Raw genomic sequence first — 22280 nt, 5'->3', positions numbered from 1 at the left:
TTTGGTCTCAAAATATGCGGGAGACTTCAATGAAAAAAGTCGTGAAACGACGCGGCAAAATCTTTGCGCGTTGCGAAATCGTGGCGCGAAACGTCGAGGGGGGGTCAATTTGACCCCCCCCCCAGTTAGAATAGGGTTAAAGCTTAGAGTCTGCTATTTCAGAATCTGTCCTCAATTAAAAATCTGTCAGGTGACCTTTTTGTGTTTTTGTGATGCAGGATCACATGTGCTCTCTGTACTTTTTTTTTTTTTTGGTGGTGGTGGTAATTTGGCTGATTTTCAGTGAATACAATATCCTGTGTTTTGCAATGATATTCAATGTTGTACTTATTACTACATCAACTCTACTAAGTTTATCCTGTATAGCTTTGTCTCAGACACAAAATTTCACAGCCATTTTAAAGATAATCACACATCATCCGTTTGACTTTCCAGTTGTTTTCGGTATGATTTGAGAAGATTCTGTCTTACACATGTATGATTGCATTTACATCATATGTGTATATTCAAAATCAGTGCTCACCTACTTGGTCAACAAACTTCCACTGCTCAACATTGTAGGCTGCCTGTAACAATGCCTCTCTAATACCTTGACCTGTAGACGGCGGATGCCCAGACGGCTAGCTTCATAGCTGTCCAGGCCTTTTCTGTTGATCTCTGCAGAGCTAATCCAAACTTAACGCTCAAAATCTTCAGCTTGACTTTTCATGTATTTTCACTATGATTACAAAAGGTTCTGTTGGCACATGCTTTGTCATACAAGCACTGTATTATGACATCACAGTCAGGGCTTGCCACACTGGTCAACAAACTTTCATTATTCAGAGTTGTGCACTGCCTGTATAATGCCTCTCTATTTAACCTTGACCCGTAGACAGCGGATGTCCAGACGGCTAGCCTCATGGCCGTCCAGGCTTTGCCTGTGGATCTCTGTAAGGATGAGAGTGTGGCTAACTGGATTGATAGCTACCGTGGTCTTCTCGACACGTGGAGACTATGGCACGAAAGGTCAGACATCACCCAGATTTTACACTTCACTGAAATATCATACCTAAGCCATTCTGTCTCAAAATTTGGCAATTCCTCATAGTTTCATTATGTCTGGTAAACTTGTTTCTGTAAGCGATGGGTTGCATTTGCAGTTGTTAACATTGCAGCAAATTAGTGTGAATAGCATCAATGTCTGAGATTTTCTATGCTGTACAACTGGGTTCATAAGCTATTTGGCTGACAATGATGAATGTGCATTCCTTTAAGAAGGGTCTTAAGGTTTCATCAGTGTCAACTGATGAAATGCATGAAACATATGCACCTAAAATCTAATAAAGCTGTTGTTAGATTGGTAGACAGTTAGGTATAAAAGTACATCGATTGAAGTCAGATAGATGCACAGACAGACATAAAGAAACATGAGTAGATACATGTTATTATGAAATATCGATAGTAGATAGGTACATAATATCCATATCTTTTCTTGCGTGATTACATAAAAAGTATGTTTCATCTTGGCAGAGTTGATGCCCTGTTTGTCGGCTGTTTTTACCCACGCCGATGTAATCGGCAGGGGGTTATGTAAAGGGTTCCGTATGTTTGTTTGTTTGTTTGTTTGTTTGTTTGTTTTTTTGTTTGTTTGTTTGTGTACAAGATAACAAGAGAACGGGTAAACAGATTTGCACGAAATGTTCAGGGAATGTTTGGATAATGACAGGAAAGAATCGATTAGATTTTGGTGATAATCGGTTGACCCTTGCAAATTCTGTGTGACCTTGAAGTTTTGACCCCATGGTATAGTGACCACTCCGAACATTTTCCGTTTCTTAGCGATTTTCCGCTACCATACAAATATGGCGCGCCATTTGATCAATAATGCCGATTAACTGTTCATCGCCGAAAAACACTGTTTATCGGCGATAAACAGTGTTTATCGAACGAAAAACACTGTTTATCAAGTGATAAACAGTGTTTATCGAGAAAAACTATGTTTATCGACCAAGTGATAAACAGTGTTTATCGAGGAAAAACTATGTTTATCGATCGACCGATAAACAGAGTTTTTTGTGATAAACACTGTTTATCGACCGCCGATAAACGGTGTTTATCGAGAAAAATTCAGTTTATCAGTTGATAAAGGTGTGATAAACAGAGCTTCATCTTGATAAACAGAGTTTATCGCTCGATAAAGTGTTTATCGCCGATAAACAGTGTTGTTGGTCGATCGGCGCGCCATATACAAAAGCGTATCTCCCAAACGATCCGACTTCGCTGCATGCAACTCTGTTCGTAAGACGATCCAACTTCGCTGCTCAACACCATTCGTAAGAATTTCGAAATTTACGTTTATTTGAGGAATTATGTCCTTCTTGATTTATGAAAGTTCGGGGTTCGCTCTCCGTCGTCACAAACTGTCCCGTATTTGGTGATTTTTCAAATTAACATTGATTCTTTTTTTGTTTGTTTGTTGGAGGAGCATTCCTCAATCATGAAATAATTTTGCTCGGTCCCAGTCACACTGCACGATATGCGCACTCATTGTCAATGCGTGTTCAAGGCCGGTGAAAATGCATCGCGCTCTACCCTGTTGGCGCAAAATTGCATCGCCGACGTTGCGGCGCTCGTTGGTGACCGAATACTGGTGCAGTAGATATTTGCATTCAACCCTTGCATTGAATAATTGCCGTAGGGGGGTAATTGCCCAGGGGGTACGTAAATTTTGTTTTTCTTTTTACCCACGCCGATGAAAATCGGCAGGGGGTTATGTAAAGGGTTCCGTATGTTTGTTTGTTTGTTTGTTTGTTTGTTTGTTTGTTTGTTTGTTTTTTTTTTTTTGTTGGTTTGTTTGTTTGTTTGTGTACAAGATAACAAGAGAACGGGTAAACGGATTTGCACGAAATGTTATGGGGATGTTTGGATAATGGCAGGAAAGAATCGATTAGATTTTGGTGATAATCGGTTGACCCTTGCAAATTCTGTGTGACCTTGAAGTTTTGACCCCATGGTATAGTGACCACTCCGAAAATTTCCCGTTTCTCACTTTGCGATTTTCCGCTACCATACGAAAACATAAACTCTCAAACGATCCGACTTCGCTGCTCAAATGTTCGTAAGAATTCCGAAATTTACGTTTAGGCCTATTTGAGGGACTATGTCCTTCTAGATTTATGAAAGTTCGTTCTCCGTCATCACAAACTGGCCCGTATTTTGATGATTTTTCAAATTAACATTGATTGTTTTTTTCGTTGGAGGAGCATTTGCTCGGTCGCAGTCACACTGCACGATATGCGTGCTCAATGTCAATGCGTGTGCAAGGCCGCTGAAAATGCATCGCGCTCTACACTGTTGGTGCAAAATTGCATCGGGGACGTTGCGGCGCTCGTTGGTGGCCGAATACTGGTGCAGTAGACATTTGCATTCAACCCTTGCATTGAATAATTCCCGTAGACACTAATCATAGGGGTAATTGCCTAGGGGGTACGTAAATTTTGTTTTTCTTTTGCGCTTTTGTGGATACAATCGTACCATCAAAGATCGTACACTCATACGACCTTTATATACCTTGGAAATATACCTTGGAAGTAGGCATTTAAAGTTAATAACTTATTTGCCTCTCGTTGACGTTATCATCAGGACGAAGAATCCACATTAGGACACAAGTCTAGTGGCGCTGTACAGCAGTTGATGAACATGGACAGGCAAAGGACTCTTCTGGGTCAAATTGGTCTTTTCTTAACAACCAAAATTTCGACAAGTTGGACTTGAAAGTGTTAATTGATGTACTCTCCACCACAGCAGATGGGAGGTTGTTCCAATCATTAATACATCTCTGAGAAAAGGATCCATGTCTAAGCTTTGAGTAAACTCTCTTCTTGGCAATCCTATATCGATGGCCACGGGTTCTACTATCAGTTGGATGGTCAAAGAAGTGTGCCGGATCAAGGTCATCTAGGCCATGCATTATTTTGTACATCTGAATCATATCTGCTCTATGGCGTCTGTAGGCAAGAGATGGCAATTTGAGATGTTGTAATCTCTTCTCATAACTCAGGTGTTGTAGCATCTGTATTTGGCGAGTTGCTCTACGCTGCACTTTTTCTATTTGTGTAATGTCTTTTTTCAACACTGGATGCCACACAGTTGAACAGTACTCAAGCCCGGGTCTGACGATTGCTTTGTATAAGTGCATAAAGCCTGTTCTGTCCAAATTAGAAAAAGTCCTATTGATGATCCCAAGCTTGCGATTTGCAGCAGCACATACACTATCCACATGATGTGAAAACTTCAATTGTTTGTCAAATATTACACCAAGGTCTGTCTCAACTTCGACGGCAGGAATAGGTGTATTCTCATCTGACATGTAGTAATTATAAAGAGGATTACTTCGACCATAGTGGATGACCTTGCACTTCTCTTGATTAAATGGTAGTTGCCACTGTTGGGACCATTTTAAGAGTCTTGCCAGATCGGCTTGTAGATTTTCACCATCCAGTGGAGAGCGAATTGGCGAGAAAATTTTCGTATCATCTGCAAATAGCTTGACTTCTGATGTAGTGTTACAAATAATATCAGGAATGTCATTTACATATAATAAGAACAATGTTGGCCCCAATACACTTCCTTGAGGTACACCGCTAACAACGTCTGATGCACTTGATGGGGTACCATTTACAACTACCCGCTGGGTTCTTCCAGTCAGGAAAGACTTGATCCATTTATGTAGATTTCCTGTTATGCCGTACGCCTCTACTTTGTTCAAAAATCTAGCATGTGGCACACTGTCAAAGGCTTTGCTGTAATCTAAGTAGATGCAGTCGATATTACCCTTGATGTCCAACTCCTTCATCCAGGTTTCAGTCACATTAAGTAGCTGTGTTGCACACGATCTATTTCCTCTAAATCCATACTGCTCATCCGTAAGGAGAGAGTTCACATTCAAGTATTTGATAATTTCATCACGTACAATGGTCTCCATTAACTTAGAAAGGGAACTGGTTAAGCTGACTGGACGATAATTTCCTGGTTTCTTTTTGTCTCCTTTCTTAAAAATTGGAGTAACGTTGGCTTCCTTCCATGAGTCACATACCACACCACTCAACATAGATTTGTTAAACATATGAGCAAGTGGCTGGGAAATTTCATTCACCAATTCTTTAAGTATGCGATTGTGTATATTGTCAGGTCCCGGAGATTTAGATTGGTCCAATTTCAAGATAGCATTTTTGACATTTTCATAAGTAAAACAGACTGTGTCTAGTTGCATGTCACAAATCCTAGGTTCAAGGGATGGAACAAAACTTACATCCTCCTTGGTAAAGACTGATGCAAAGAATGAGTTCAGTGTTTCTGCTTTATCAGCATCAACGCTAGCAATGGTTCCGTCCGGCTTCTCCAAGTCACCAATACCGTGCCGAAATTTGCTTTTACTCTGAACATATCTCCAAAAACTTTTTGGATTGGATTTTATTTGCGAGGTCAACTTATGTTCAAATGACTTCTTCGCAAGGTTCACTTTCTCAGTTGCTTCATTTCTCGCTTTATTGTATAACGCTCTGTCAGACTCGCTTCTCGACTTCTGAAAACGGTTCCAAGATTTATGCTTGCATTTGATTGCTTGGCGTACAGTGTTATTCATCCATAGTGGTTGCTGATTATTCCTGGCTTTGACCTTTGGTACAAACTTAGCTGTTAACTCTTCCAAGCAATGAACAAGAATATCATTTTCACTGTTGATATCATCGTCCTGCACCATTGCGGAAAATGTATCATTATCTTTCACATGTTTCCTCATACACTCATAATCTCCTTTGAAGAATGCAAAGCGTTCTTTTACGGGGATGCTTGTTACACCACCAGGCAGAAGCAGTCTAAAATCTAGCACCATGTGGTCACTTTTACCAATCGGTGGTGATATTGCTAAACAATCTACCATATCCTCTTGGTTCGTAATGACAAGATCTAGAACGTTGGACTTCTGCCCATCTCTTATCCTAGTGGGCTCTTCCACGAGCTGTGAAAGAAAAAGATTCTGCAGAACTTCCACAAAGTCCCTGGCAATTTTATTTCCAGTTCCAGATACGGATAGAATATTCCAATCTACATTCGGTAAATTAAAGTCTCCAACAATGAATACGTTAGTATAAGATGAATTTTCCATCTCGTAAAATAGTTTCAACAGAGCCTCATTGTTTGCATCCGAACTATTTGGGCTTCTGTAAACACATCCAAAGAGAATACACTCTGATCCTGATGAAATAGCACACCATACGCTTTCCATGAAGTCACTGTCTTTGAAAACTACTTGTTTTGACTGTAAGTTCTTTTTGCAGTACAATATAACACCTCTCTGACTTTCTGCTGGCATAAACATGTTGTATCCATTAATAATAAGTTCACATTCATCCACTGAATGAAGTAAGTTCTTTGGAAGTATCTCCACTAGAGCAATGACATCTGGGTTTAGTACAGCAATTCTTGCTTCTAATTCTAACTTCTTGTTTAGTAAAGAGTCTACATTGCTGTACATACAAGTCAAATGCCCTCCACGAATACTACTATTTACATGTAAAGAGTTTCCAGAGTCGATTTCTATGTTAGGCATCCTGAAAGGGCTGAGGGCCTTTCTGATTACCTTTTTTGTTTAGCTGATTTGACGGATCCTTTCTCTTCACCAATCTGTCACCACGAATCATCCAGTTGTTGTCACCCTCGCTCTTCCTTCTTTTCATTTCCTTGACAAGTTCGTTCCTTACTGCACGTTCTTTCTTTGTGAGGTCAGCTTGGATATAATATAGAGATCTTTGTAGTCAGTTGGTCCAAAACGAAGCTTACTAGCTTTCTTCCTTGCTTCAGCACTGGAATCTGGGTTTGAGAATTCCACAAGCACTGGTCTCGGTCTTGAACTGGTATTACTCGAATCCAGTTGCCTTCTTCCCAACCTAGCAACACGTTTTGCATCTTCTTCGATTTCAAGATAATCCAGCATCCCTCGGATAGAGGCTGTGTCGTAGTACTGCCTCTCTTTACCGTCCTCTGACTCAAACTCTGCCAATCCATACACAACTATGTTATGTTTTCTTTTTTCCTTTTCGCGTTCTTCCTTAGCACACTCTTGGAAGATTGACTGGACAGATGAAGCCAGGACATCATGAGCAATATCACTGGGTTCCATTCTCTGCTTGTCTTTCAGTGCAACCTTCATTTCTTTGATATCGGATTCCAGATGCTTGCATAACTCTTCCACCTTAGACCAACCACTACTCATTTGTTCCAGTCTTTCCAGTCTCCTCTGTGTTTCTCCGAGAAATTTCTTGCACCGTTCCTCAACAATCTGGTCCGTTTTGACGGCTTCCAGGGCCCTAGATTCGCATGATGGGCAGAACCAGTGAGCCGCATTCACCTTAGTGAATAACCCAAATTCCTGAGAGGACAGGGCACTGCACTTTAAGCAGAACCATTTTTCACATCGCTCACATTCAATACTGTCATTCCCACCGATGAGCTGTAATTCACAGGCTCCCCCACACATAGAACCCGGACTTCCAGAAAAGCCAGGCTTATCCGCATCTGTGCAAGATCCTGAAGTCCTAGCGGTTGAAGCATCCTTCATGTCAGCAGGTCTTTTCAGGATTTTGGGTTGAGTCTCTGAATTAACAGCACTACTTGATAAGGATCTCGTTTGAGGTCTATATCGCAAATCATCCTTAGCTGATGACATATTTGATCACCAAATTATTACTCAATCCTTAATTGAAACTTGAATAAACTTCTTCGGTCAAGCACAAATCAGAAGTAGAGAGACTAGACTGCCTGACACTGTGACAGTGGAACCTAAATGCCCCAAAATTCAGCCAAAAACCACCACCAATATGACTGAAAACTAACCAAGAATTCAACACATCAGCTCAAAATACAATACAATAAGCCATGCACATAATGATTCAAACAATAACAAAGCTGGTTACAACGTCACCAGAGCACATTGCATGCTAGGCAGTTGGAGTCACAATCCTCACACAAAATGGAATGACTGGGACTGTAGTAACAGCAGCATAGCCAATTATACATACAGGTTGTTGAAAAGTATCCAATAAAATCAAGCTGAACAACTGGTCATCCTGCATAAATTTTCCTCAATCCTGGTTGTCTAGGTACTGAAAACCCCTGAATATCCACTGAAATGTTCAATTCTTCCAAGAAAGAGTAAAATCTTGAGTACTAAAACACATCTGTCAAGAGCCCAAAATGAAACCATGTTCACTGCTGCACAGCACCACACTATAATATACTTTGATATCATCACACTCTCGGCTTGCTATAATCAAAATATCCCGCAAGAAAACGGCGTATTTCTCGATTTTTAGCGCTTTTTCCGCGACCCGTCGCGTAGACAATACTCTTAAAACTGGACTTAATTCGCGCGCGCTTGGAAAAGTTCCGATTCTGCACTTTTGACTGTGGAATTTGGGATTTTCGATGGATTTTTGGAGGAGACTTGAGGACTTTCCTGTACGTGAATGAGTGTTAATACCGTATGTGTAATGATGTGATTTGCGTGTGATGTGACTGTAGAACCAAAGATCGTACACTTCAGTGTACGATCTTTGGTAGAACTCACTGGCTGGTGATAAAGCACACTGGCAATTAAGTGGCCGAATTCTGGTAGATGACCGAATGCACATTATGTTTACCCCGACTTTGTACTTAGGCGTGGGTCTGCCGCCTTTGACGGCCCCTCTCTAGTTGTTTTTGTTTTTGGGTGTTTTTTTTAGCTCACCTGAGCCGAAGGCTCAAGTGAGCTATTGCGATCGCTCTTCATCCGGCGTCCGTCGTGCGTAAACTTTTTACATTTTCATCTTCTTCTTGAGAACCCCAACACCGATTTTCACCAAACTTGGCAGGTAGCATCCCTAGGGAGATTGGATCTCAATTTGTTCAAATGGGCACCATGGCCCACCTGGGGGGCCCCAGGGGGGCCCAAACACCCTAAAATTAAGGAATCTTTAAAAATCTTCTTCTCTCGAACCAGAAGTGATAGAACTTAGTTAATACTATGAGTTAGTACATTGATGACTGTAGTTTCAAGTTTGTTCATGGGGGAATCAGGAGTGCCCCCCTTGGGACCCAGGGGAGGGGAGTGGGGAGGGGTCCTAATGGGGCCTAAATTGTACATTTTCATCTTCACTTTGATATCCCCTTGTCTGATTTTCACCAAACTTGGTAGGTAGCATCCCTAGGGGGATAGGATCTCAATTTGTTCAAATGGGCACCACGGCCCACTTTAGGGGCCCCCAGGGGGGCCCAAACCCCCTAAAATTAAGGAATCTTTAAAAATCTTCTAGAACCAGAAGTGATAGGGCTTAGATAATACTATGAGTTAGTACATTGATGATTGTAGTTTCAAGTTTGTTCATGGGATTGGTGGAATCAGGGGTACCCCCCCCCCCCCCCCTTGGGACCCAGGAGAGGGGATGGAGAGAAGTCCTACAGTTGTAATGGGGCCTGAATTGTACATGTTCATCTTCTTCTTGAAAACCTCATGATGAATTTTGACCAAACTTAGCAGGTAGCATCCCTAGGGGAATAGAATCTCCATTCCTTCAAATGGGCACCATGTCCCTCTTGGGGGGCCCCCTAGAGCCCTCCCCCCCCCCCCCCCCCCCCACCTTAAGGAATATTTAAAATCTTCTACTCTAGAACCAGAAATGATAAAGCATAGTTAATACCATGAGTTTGTACATTGATGACTTTAGTTTCCAAGTTTGTTCATTCGTTCCAGGGCTGCCTGCCCCCCCCCCCCCCCTGGAGTGGGGGGGGGGGGATCCATATGCAGACCTAAGTTTCCAATGTTCTCAGGTAAGAGTGTGCAAGAATGCATGGAAGGTGAAATTGCGATACTCAGGTGAGCACGTGACCCCCGGGTCTCTTGGTTTTTTTTTTTGATGCGGAAGAATGACATACAAATAAAACTATAACCACTTTGCTTAAAATATATGGGTAATATCGATTTCCAAGTTGACCTTGCCCTCCTGCTTGTCCCCTCTCTCAACACAGAGCCAAGTTTGACTTGGTCTACCAGGGCAACGCCAAGGACAAAGTGGCCAAGCAGATCTACGTCACATGCTGCTACTGCCAGAATGCCATCTCACCCAGCGAGCTGGCCCAGGCTGGGAAGTCTCGCAGCATGGCCTTTGCCAGAGGGGGCAGTGGTCAGCAGAGAAGGGTGAGGGATGAGTGCTTTTGGTTTCATAGAGTTCTTGTGTCCCTGTTGCAACACTGAAAAGTAACCCTTCTCCCACCGGGTTTTCTGAGGGACTTGAAACCACCGGGGGGCCTTTTTGGCCCCCCCCCCTTCAGATCTTGGTCGTAGATCGCGCCATCCTCGCGAAAATTTGCACTAAGGTAGAGGCCAGTGTAATCTAGAAGACTGTATAATTAGATTTTTCAAATGTTGATTTATGTATTTTATTTTAATTAATTTATGCTAATTTATGCAAAAATAAATTTTTGGCCTATAGATAAAAAAATGAAGCTCCAAGACTTCTAATTTTTGTCTCGCCCACCGGAGGTGAAGGCGAGACTAAAGGATCCAAATGGCGTCCGTCTGTCGTCCATCGTCCGTCCGTCGTCCGTCCGTCGTCCGTCCGTCGTCCATCACAAATGTTAAAGTTTACCTGCAAGACTCTCTTATGATGCATAACTTGGCAACTGTTACAGCAATGGCAACCACACTTGGGTGATAGAAGCACTAGGGGTATCTTCATGTTATGGTGTTGTCGGAGGTCATGTGATGATGTCAAAGGTCATTTGAGGTCATATATTAAAGAGTATGTTCAAGACTCTCTTTTCTATGTTAAAGTTTACCTGCAAGACTCTCTTTTGACAAATAACTTCACATAAGTTGCTTGGAATACAACCTAACTTGGGTCATAGATGCACTTGGGGTACCTTCATGTTATGGTGCTGTTGGAGGTCACAGGATAAGGTCAAAGGTCATTTGAGGTCATACGTTAAAGTTTACTTGCAAGACTCTCTTATCACACGTAACTCGACACATGTTGCTACAATGGCAATCAAACTTGGGTGATGGATGCACTGGGGGTACCTTCATGTTATGGTGCCGTAAGAGGTCACATGATAAGGTCAAAGGTCACTTGAGGTCATACATTAAAGTTTACTTGCAAGACTCTCTTATCACGCGTAACTCAGCACATGTTGCTACAATGGCAGTCAAACTTGGGTGATGGTAAATGTCTCTTGGGAAGTTGAAGGTAACCACAAGGTCAAAGGTTACAGACAGGGGTCAACGAACTTTTAGGGCCCAATGTTAAGTTTTTAGGGCGCATTTCGTTTATGGCTCATAACTTTTGATCCCTTTGTCCGTTTGTGACCAAACTTGGATGGAAGATGTCCCTTGGGGAGTTAAAGGTCATCACAAGGTCAAAGGTCACAGAAAGGGGTCAACAAAATTTTTAGGGCCCAATGTTAAGTTCTTATGGCGCGTTTCGATTATGGCTCATTACTTTTGATCCCTTTGTCCGTTTGTGACCAAACTTGGATGGTAAATGTCCCTTAGGGTGTTGAAGGTCACCACAAGGTCAAAGGTCATAAGCAGGTCAATTAACTTCTGGGAGTTATAAAAAATATTAATTCCTTGTACGCGAATGGGCGAGACAATTTGGCGATTGCCTTGTTTTGTGAACATATTCTTTTCAATATCCTCAACAATAATATTGAAGCAAAAATTTGGCTTCATGATTATTTCTTATGTAGTTTATTGTTTATTGAATTTCTTATGTGTTTCTCTGTTTTGTACTTTTTGTTTTTGTTGGGGTTTTTTCGTCAAAATTTGTCGCAGAAACTTTTTAAAGCATAATCAGGCTAAGATTAATCATTATCAGCTATTGAAAGTAAAAATATTTATTTTTATATGAGTTAATTGCAAAAACACAATTTACATTAGATTTGTACACAAAGTCATGTTTTTGAGCAATTTTGGGGTCGAGGAATTTTTTTCAAAGGTGCATGGCTTCAAAACAGGGGTCTCAAAAGTTGCGCGATACTTGAAAGAAAAAAGTCATAAAATGTCGCGACGAGAGCATCATGCGTTGCGGAATAATCATGTGAAACGTTGAGGGGGGGCCAAAAATGTTCACACTGCAAAAATTTTCACTTTTACAGTATTCCATGCTTATTTCTGGTGTAGCATATCATAGTCTAGTGATGCTGTTTATGTAACTACACACGGGTGATCACAGAAACATGCCCAGGCATGCACACCTTCCCACATATGCATTGATAACACAGTAAAACACAAATAATATGCTGGTACAGTACTCTCCGCGTAATCGGGTATCGCTTAAACGGGTACTCTGTTTAATTGGGTAGTAATGTCAGAATCAGTTCCAATGCACATTAAAATTACCTGATAATCGGGTTGCCTCTCCGCATAAATGGGTAAATAATTTTATTCGTATCTCATTTCTACCCACATTTCATCGCATATATAACACTTTAAGAATTCACGAACGTCAAATTTTCCACGGCTAATCGCATTCTCTCCTTAATTTGCAAAGCAGACAGATCATTTGGGGAGTGATTAAACATGAAAGCACATGTACACGTACCGACTTGTCACACGTAAACGAGCATTACACATGTAGCTAGCACTCACAATTGCATAGACAGACAGGTGTTTAGTGCAGTGTACAATGCATGTACATGTACATACACATTGTGTGTGTCCATTGTGAATGAGCCGGGTTCTTCTGTTAATCGGGTACTCCGCTTAATCGGGTAAGAAACGCTCTGCCCGAGCCTACCCAATTATGCGGAGAGTACTGTACTAATAAAACTAGTGTGAACCAGTTCTAATAACTATGTTCGAACTTACAAACCCACTTCTTGTAACCTTTAGCAATATTTACCAGTCATTTCCATGTGTGCTGGTAATAAAATAAAACCCGACCAAAGTCACATTTGTTCAATTTTATGTAAGCGCTGATGCCAATTCATACCCTCTGCAATAAAACACACACACACACAAAAAAAAAAAACACGAACACTGGTATGTTGTTAGTTGGGTTTATTTGTGTCATATGAAGTGTTTTGTTGCTCTAATGAGTATATGTCCTGGCGATACAGGCAGGAATGTTACTGTAAATGTAGAAATATTAATTGCTTTGGTGAAATTTTTGTGCACTTTTGCGTGACATGAAACTATCTGGCATAAAGATAACTGTCCGAGGATGAAAAATTAATCTCACAAACTTTCTGCTTCTACAGTATAAATAAATGGAGCTAAATGAAGGGGAAAAAGAAAGATTGTTATGAATAAAACGCATACTCTTTTGTCTGGTATCACACAGCCGCACACATGCTACAAGTGTCGCAAGGCTCTCCCACGGTGCGCTCTCTGCCTAATGCACATGGGGACAAGATCGGGGGAATCGGAGCTCGGTCCACAGCATCGACACGGCAGGAGTGACCGAAATGATGAGATGTCATACCAATCAGGTTTGGGGAACTGTTTCATTCTCTTCTTTGACCTCATACTAGTCACAGAGTATTTCTGCCACTGCCTTCTATCATCAGCAATAAAGCAGAGTCTTTACATTTTTACCTCCACCAAGGGAGGAAGTTATGTTTTCATCAGTGTTGGTTTGTGTGTTTGTTTGATTGTCTGTGTGCAAAATAGCTCAAAAAGTTGTGAACAGATTTCAGAGACTCCAACCCCAAGCACCTTCTGATCTGGAGATTCTCCCGCCTGAAACCCCTAGCAAACAGGAGACTCCAACTTGATGTGCGCGAAGTTCCTTGCCGGCTCTACGTTTCTAGATGCTCTCTCGTGCTATCTAAGGCTCAACATACGATGACACTAAGTAAGAAATCATTTCAAGCAGGAGACACAGAGCCAGGGCGGGAGAAATTAGATCTCAAGCGGGAGAACGGGAGAATTTGCAAAAATGGGCTTTCGGCGGGAGATCTCCCGTCGAAAGCGGATGGAACTTACAGGAAAGGTTGAGAATGACATAAGGAACTGATAATTAAGTTTTGGTAGTGATAAGGGAATTTTTGTGGATTTTATGAAGGGACTTTCAATATTTTGGCAGGTAGGGTCAACCCAAGCAATACCTGTGACAGTGTCCCAATGAGAATAGCGATGTAAATAATCTGCGCATGATAACTCATGATCTGCACTGTCTAGCCTAACAAGGAAGTAAAGGCATCAGCATGCGTTGTCAACCCATCTCCAAGAAAGCACCGCACTAGATCAACTGTCCCATTTGGAACCGAGTAAGGGCGCATGGATTACAAAATGTGAGCATTGTTTATTATAATTCTTGCACAGTGCTTCATCGACAGGCCTGAAATTGAGCCCCTGTGCCAAATGTCACATGATGTTTGTATTTCCTCCTCGCCCCCTTTTTTTGTTTAGTTTCTTTGGTGGATAATCTTGCCTCACTTATAACCCCACCCCCCCCCCCCCACACACACACACATACGTACACTATCTCACCCCTCCTCCCTTTGTGCCCCTCTCCCCATCCAGACCAAGCCCGCCTTAAACAGACAGACTTTGGCCAGTGGTTCTCCTGGTGCCAGACATGCAGACATGGCGGTCATGCCGATCACATCACCGAGTGGTTCAAGTAGGTGGAGAGACGAAACCTTTCTTGCATTAAAGGCATTATTTACCATTTGCAGATGAAACAAAAACCCAGCTATAGTGGTTCAAAATAGTTCTGAAATGTGTGTTAGGTATAGAAACAACCAATGTAAAAATGTTTATCAGTATAATCCATGTTAACTATTGCTAATTATGCAAAATGTGAATAGTTATCTCCGCCAAGGGAGGAGGTTATGTTTTCGTTACCGTTGGTTTGTTCGTTAGTTCGTTAGTTAGTTAGTTTGTCCGTGTGCAAAATAACTCAAAAAGTAGTGAACGGATTGGGATGAAACTTGCAGGAAAGGTTGAGAATGACACAAGTACCAAACGATTAACTTTTGGTAGTGATCCAAGAATTTTGGGGGAATTTATGAAGGACTTTTGACATTTTGGCAGGTAGGGTCAATGAACTTGGGAGTTCAGGCTGCGCGTATTTGAGGTTTGCCTGCGCGGACTAAAGTGCGTGCTCTAGTTTCTGCTGGGGTGAGGCATGCCGTGCAGCTGAGTGTTTATGACGTAACAAAGGCTTCTATATTGGGAAATCTGGCAACTTTCAGCACACTACGTATAGGTGGAAATCACTGATATCTCTACGGAAGAACAAGATCAGTGGTGAAAATGATTTGCATGCTTGGCGGAGGTCTGCGCTCTCAGAGTGCATTTCTAGTTTACTATAGGATTGTTTCTAGAATAAACCCTCTACAGTAAGTTATGTTTGTTGAGAAAAATAGTATAGTAGTATGTCCTTGAATATAATTTAGGGTTTATTGTGAAATTTTAATGTGGTAGGATTTTTGTGAAACAACTGACTTGTAATACACATATGCATCAAATGTGATAACTCGAACATTTCTAAAATCAATGCTCCCAAAGGTAAACAATACCTTTAACCATGCAGTGTCTTGTCTTTCCATGAGGCAACAGCTTATGTTTGGTGTCTTTTGGTGCACTGAGTTTTGCATGATGTGGTGGATACATGCCATAATGAAAGAGCCTGCCGTAAAAGTGGAAATTTTCGCACATTTCGTGCAACCAGAAACTAACGCAAAGGTAAAAAGCACACAAATATTTTTGCTTGCCATACGTTCCAATACTTAATGCCTCGATTCCACGGAATTAAAAATATGCGAAATTCACATTACCTGGCTGAACGCGAAAAATTACTCACATGGAAATATCCACTTTTACAGTATTCAGACTCAAAAAAATTAAAGCTATCTCAGCAAGATTTGTTGCAAAGGCCCAGTAAAGACAATGCCTATAAATGTACCAGTAACTAACACCAGTGAGAAAGTAATGCATATTTTTACCCTCTCTCCTTTTGCCAAGCCAGTCTCACGGTCAACTGATCACCTCTCATGTTTCCATAATTCCAGGACACACAGCGAGTGTCCAGTCACGGCCTGCAGCTGTCCCTGCATGCTACTCGACTCAGTAGCAGCCGTCTTGCCATCCTCAGAGCTTTCAGTCATGTGATCGATCACATGATAACATCACCTGATGCGTGGCAGATTGTGAGAACGGTATCATGTGACTGAAGGAGACTCCCACATATCATGCTCCTGTTTCTTCCGAATGGAGTTGTGCTTGTGTCTTGCTTCTACCCATAGGAATCCGTAGGTCAAGAAACACCCATGGAAACTGAAATTATTGTATGGAGGACATCATATGTGACCGTGCACCTCAAAACGAACATAAGGTCGCACACACTGATTTTGCGTGAGGACTAAAAATAAGTGAAATGGGTCAACCTAGCCGAACTTGACTTTTTCATACTTTCTGAAAGAGAGGGTCTTCTTTTACATTACGCTAAAATTTGGTATCATAAAACGGGCAGGAAAGTGTGTTTTTTTAGCAGTTTATCTTGAACATGTTTGGTAGAATAGTGTGATTAGGTGTGTCTTTATAATCCCTTTTTCATTTCTGAAAAACCTTGTCCACACTCTTCACTTTCAACTCTAATAACTTTTGAAAGAATAGTGCTACTGCTTTGAAAGTTGGCATTAATTATGGACAGAATATGTTAATGAGGTATGCTTAATTTCAGTTTAATCTGATAATCCCTTCATTGTTGTTACTCTGGTGGTGTACTTCCTGTTTTTTGTCCCATTCATTGCACAGCCAGCACGGTTTGGTAAAGATTACGTGCTTGAATAGACACTGTACTTCAGAGCCTCTTTTCTCAGTTCACACTTTTCCTGAGTTTGTGCTTTATTTCCATTATTTAGATAGGTTAGGAGAGTCCATTTTATTTGAGTTATACATCATTTTAAAGCTTAAAGTCTGCTCTTTCAGAATATGGTCTTAACTAAGAATTCATGTCTGGCGACTTTTTGTTTGTTTTGAGGTGCAGGGTCACAGAGTTGTGGATACTCCCCACAGTCAGTGGCAGTCGTAGGCAGCTACATCTGTTGTGTGAGTGAGGAGATGCCTTGCAAAGCAAAGTGGAGAACATCTCACCAAAGATTAACTACATGTACTGTATACGCCATATATTTCGCGAGTCTAAATTTTCGCGAATCGCGAATTCCCGACAGTTTCGCGAGTGCTTAAATTCGCAATCGTGGAGTCCTGTACTGAACGGAAAAATGTACACGCGATCAGAGTCAATATTTTCATGTGTCTTTAATTTCGCGAATAGCTCCTGACTCGCGAAATTCGCAAAAATAAAAACCTCGCGAATACAGAATGTCGTGCACCGTCCACTTTTTTCTTTTCTGTTTTGAGAGCAAGTCACTACTAGGAAATCGTGCAGTATGAATGAAGCAGGAAAGCAAGTGCAGGGTGTCATTTTATCATGGGTAAGGGTGCTGCTTCACATTTTAATGGTCAAACAGAAATAGAACTCCAAGATTCTCGGTAGAGTTTCTAGATTGTCTGATTCTCAGTGTGCAAGCTCTGTCATGCTGTGCTGTTTGAGAAAGTTGTCTGCTCTTTGTTTTGTGTGTTTGTTTTTGTAATAGACTTCATAAATTGTAGTGACAATTTACTGTATACGCCATATATTTCGCGAGTCTAAATTTTCGCGTATCAGGAATTCCCGACAGTTTCGCGAGTGCTTAAATTCGCAATCGTGGAGTCCTGTACTGAACGGAGAAATGTACACGCGATCAGAGTCAATATTTTCGCGTGTCTTTAATTTCGTGAATAGCACCCGACTCCCGAAATTCGCGAAAATAAAAACCTCACGAAATATTTGGCGTATACAGTAGTTGCAAAACGACAGACAAAAAGCATGCAGCTAAAGCCCTATTGGCTTTAGTGGTAAATTTTGATTACTGTTATTTTGTTGTTGGTTTTGTTTGTTTGTTTGTTTTGCATATCAGCAATTTCAGCATTCCTGTGCCATCATACTGTCATTTGACTCTGATGAAAAAAGGTTACCATTACTGTACTCTATTTAAAAAATGTACATGGACAACATTCGTCGACATCTGAGGTGTTGTATGAAACAAGTAGTCGTGCGCACGAGCAGTGGAACAAAATTTTGCATTCTGTGAAAGATGAGGAGCTTTAACGAGATGAATCTAGAGTTTATTTAATAAAGTGCCTCATCTGTCACCTCATGCAAAATCTTGAAACATTGCACTCATGACCATTCACTATTTGTACACTAAAATCTTTTCCAAGTGCAGTTATTAAGAGGTGCTGGTGTAATCAGGACAAAAAGGTACTCTTGCAGATGTGAATACAGTCAACCTCGCGTAAGTCGACATAATCGGGACTGAGCAAAACACGTCGACTTACGCGAATGTCGACTTACGCGTAAGTCGACAAAATGTCGACTTATAAATGAAAATTAATTTCCCCTGTACAGAGTAAGATTTGGATCACGATGCGGATCGCTACACATATCTTACTCCTTTTGCCGCCAAAACATGCCTACTGACATGAGCAACAATAATGTTTTAGTTCATGCATAAATCTTGCGCGGGTTAATAACGACAACGCACAATTCCCAAATCTCTGGAGGGATTTTGAGAGAGCGGGATCGGAAACCTAGGCCCGTTTCTAGACACTTATCGTTTTAAACTTGATTTGAAATATCAAAGGCAAATTCCCCAAAATTGCATTAAACTTTGCGACTTAAATTCAAGTGCGTTGCTGGGAAGATATGCGTGTGATTTCGCATGACTCTGTCGAGATTATTTTTCAGTGCCGACTGAGTTGAAATATGTGTGATTTTCCTTCCCTAAGTCGCCATATTTGTTCTGCTTAAATTTGTATTGCCGTACTCTGAAAATGAATTGTTCTCGCGCTCCGATTCGCAACATAACCGCTCTGTACGGCGCGGGCCTGTCTGAAATAAAAAGAAGAAGAAAAGTTTGTTCATCCGAAAACGACATCTTTCGGAGTACATGTACTATAACCTTCGTAAAAACAAACCTCTTACCATTGTCGGACTAATTTAACTTTGGACTGAGATTTAAAACTTCAGCATAGCGAACTTTAACAATAATTCGTTATCATTTTTTTTCATTGACATTTTGTAAAGCAGCATGCGTTTTGGTAGTTTGAAACGTGTAAATGTTGCGATGTCTTTCCCCTGCAAGTGCAGACTAAGTTCGGTCACGGCGAAAGTTCCGTTACGAAACAAAAAATAATGCGAGCCTTTTCTACAATAATGCACTTCCGTACATTTTTATGCGCTTAACGCAGTTTCCAGTTTCGGACAAGAACCGCAAGTTTTTTCTGCAACGCTCTTGCGTTTTAGAAATAGCGTTGCTTGATATGATTTGACGGACTTGCATTTGATTTTTAGAGTTGCGTTTAAACGCAATTGAGTTTAAATTTCATACAATTTTCTAGTTTTGTGTTATTATCAAACGCAAGTCTTTTCAGCGTTCCGTGTGATTTGATGGACTTGTATTTGATTTTCAGAATTGCGTTTAATTTTTAATTTTGCTTACGATAAGTCTTTTAAACAATAACACACTTCCGTAGATGTTTAGAGATGCGTTTAAACGCAATTTCTTATAGTTTCGTACAAAAACCGCAAGTCTTCTCTGCAACGCTCTTACGTACAGCGTTACGTGATTTGATGGACTTGCATTTGATTTTTAGAGTTGCGTTTAAACGCAATTGAGTTTAAAAAAAGTTCCCTACAATTTTCTAGTATCGTGTGATTATCAAACGCAAGTCTTTCAGCGTTCCGTGTGATTTGATGGATTTCCATTTGATTTTTAGAGTTGCATTTAATTTGTATTTTTGTTTACGAAATAAAAAATAATGCAAGTCTTTTAAACAATAACACACTTCCGTAGATGTTTAGAGATGCGTTTATATGATGGACTTGCATTTGATTTTTAGAGTTGCGTTTAAACGCAGTTGAGTTTTAAAAAAAGTTCCCTACAATTCTAGTTTCGTGTGATTATCAAACGCAATTCTTTCAGCGTTCCGTGCGATTTGATGGACTTGCATTTGATTTTTAGTGTTACGTTTAAACGCAATTGAGTTAAGTTCCTACAATTTTCTAGTTTCGTGTGATTATCAAACGCAAGTCTTTTCAGCGTGCCATGTGATTTGATGGACTTGCATTTGATTTTCAGAGTTGCGTTTAATTTTTAATTTTGCTTACGAAATGAAAAAAGTAATGCAAGTCTTTTCAACAATAACGCACTTCCGTAGATGTATAGAGATTTATTTAAACGCAGTTTCTATTAGTTTCGTACAAAAACCGCAAGTCTTCTCTGCAACACTCTTGCGTTTAAATACATCGTTGCGTGTGATTTGATGGACTTGCATTTGATTTTTAGAGTTGCGTTTAAACGCAATTGAGTTTCAGGTTCGTAACAATTATTTTCTAGTTTCATATGATTATCAAACGCAAGCCTTTTCAGCAACGCACTTGCGTTTAAATGCAAAAGTTACGTGTGATTTGATACACCTGCATTTGATTTTTTGAGTTGTATTATTAGTTGCATTGTAATAAATCTTTTTAGAAAGGGCCCTGGTTTTAATACCGCTTCGGAATCATCAACGTTATATAAAATTTTCGGATTTACAAAAACACCCACTTCATGTTCGGATAATGAATACCTACTGGGACATATAAGTGTACAAAATTTGTGCGTTTTGAGAAAAACGAGAGGGAGAAAAGGGGTAAAGTGAATTGTCTTGGGTACTACATGTAATGCTCCAGTGTAAATGAGTGTACAGTCCTTTCTATATTCTGGCATAATGGACGCATGGCGCGAACGCTACCGCGCCGTACACTAGCGAATTACCGAGTAGAAACGCAGCGAATCGGAGCGGGAAAACAATTCTTTTTCAGAGAATGGCGATAAGATTTTGAGCGAAAAATCATGTCGACTTAGACGAGGGAATTAACACGTATTTCAGCTCAGTTGGCACTGAAAAATCAGGTCGACTTACGCGAGTTGTCGACTTATAAATGTCGACTAAGACGAGGAAATTTTCAAGGAATAACAAAGGCAAAAATCGGGACTTTTTTATTGTGTCGACTTAAGCGAGTTGTCGACTTATGCGATGTCGACTTAGGCGAGGTCTACTGTACGTTGTAGTCACAAGTAATGGCTTTGTCCCTGTCACCTGAGAAAGTGTGTTTTTGTTTGTTTGTTTGTTTGGGTGTTGTTTTGTTTTTAAGATTTACATAACTTTGTGCAATATTTGGTCCCATTGCATAGCAAGGTATGCTAAAGAAGTGTGGAATCTGGAATATAAAGCGTGTTATGTGTTTCACAAATATTTTCTTACACAGTCTTTGTGTTAATTATGTTCAGAAGGAAAACGTGACTGGCATATTGCATAAAATCTCTTTATGTGTAATACATATATGTCTGTTTGAATGTAAGAGACTCACAGACACACTCACAATTGCACACAAACAAAGTGTTTTTGTAAAATAAGTGAAGACTTTCGTATTGTTTTTTGTTTTCTTAGAGAAATTGTCAACAGACTTTCTTTGAAATGGTTTGATACACATGAAGTGGAGCATCATTTTAACAAGTTAGATATGACAAATTACTGATATAATTCAGGCAATTTACAGGTCCCAGACCTTTTATATTCTGTTTTTCATCCCTGATACAATATTATATAATGAGCTGTCAAATACATTGAGAAACTGTCATGTTCCCAAGCAGCTTGTTATAGTGAGGTTCCCCCATATTTCCAGATATTCTTGATCACACAATGAAGATTAATGTGAAATCAGAACAAACTAACTGCAAGAACTGTTGATTTTTGCTCTAAAATGGTCGCATATAGAAGTGTGTGAAATGTGTCGGTTCAGTGACATTTGCTCCAGCGACAATCATTCCCAAATATATCTGCATGCTAAACCAAACATAGATTCTACCCACAAATATAACCCTAATCCTAATCCCCAGATCAAACTAAACCTAAAACCCTGTCACAACTCTTAACCCTAACATATGTCCTTGGAGAAAATAAGACATTGGAGCAATTGTCGCAGGAGAAAATGTTGTGTCTCAAATATTGTGATAACATGATTTCATTTTGATAAAATACAAAATATTAGCCGACAGTATTGTAACCTGAGAACATACCCTATCGTGGCTGCTACATAGGTTTATACAGTGCACTCCTGTTATTACAAACACGGTTATAACGAAATTCCAGTTACAAGAAAGTAAAA

The 22280-nt window shown here is 40.4% G+C and overlaps 1 protein-coding gene across 1 annotated transcript in view; it reads left to right on the top strand.

Annotated features, from left to right (window-relative positions):
- Nucleotides 1–16441, top strand: part of LOC139733388 (GATOR2 complex protein MIOS-like) — a 39758-nt gene extending 23317 nt beyond the window's left edge. The window contains exons 18-22 of the mRNA XM_071644217.1: nt 875–1008; nt 10045–10213; nt 13359–13506; nt 14543–14642; nt 16036–16441. Coding sequence (XP_071500318.1) covers nt 875–1008; nt 10045–10213; nt 13359–13506; nt 14543–14642; nt 16036–16135 — 651 coding nt within the window. The 3' untranslated portion in view covers nt 16136–16441. The remainder of the gene's footprint in view (nt 1–874; nt 1009–10044; nt 10214–13358; nt 13507–14542; nt 14643–16035) is intronic.
- The last annotated feature ends 5839 nt before the right edge of the window (nt 16442–22280 follow it).

Source organism: Diadema antillarum, unplaced genomic scaffold, assembly GCF_040938485.1.
Source record: "Diadema antillarum isolate AM-2024a unplaced genomic scaffold, OU_Dant_1.0 seq00000474_RagTag, whole genome shotgun sequence".
Taxonomy (NCBI): Eukaryota; Metazoa; Echinodermata; class Echinoidea; order Diadematoida; family Diadematidae; genus Diadema; species Diadema antillarum.
Note: the sequence above shows the minus strand (reverse complement) of the source record. Positions and strands in the feature narration are given on the sequence as shown.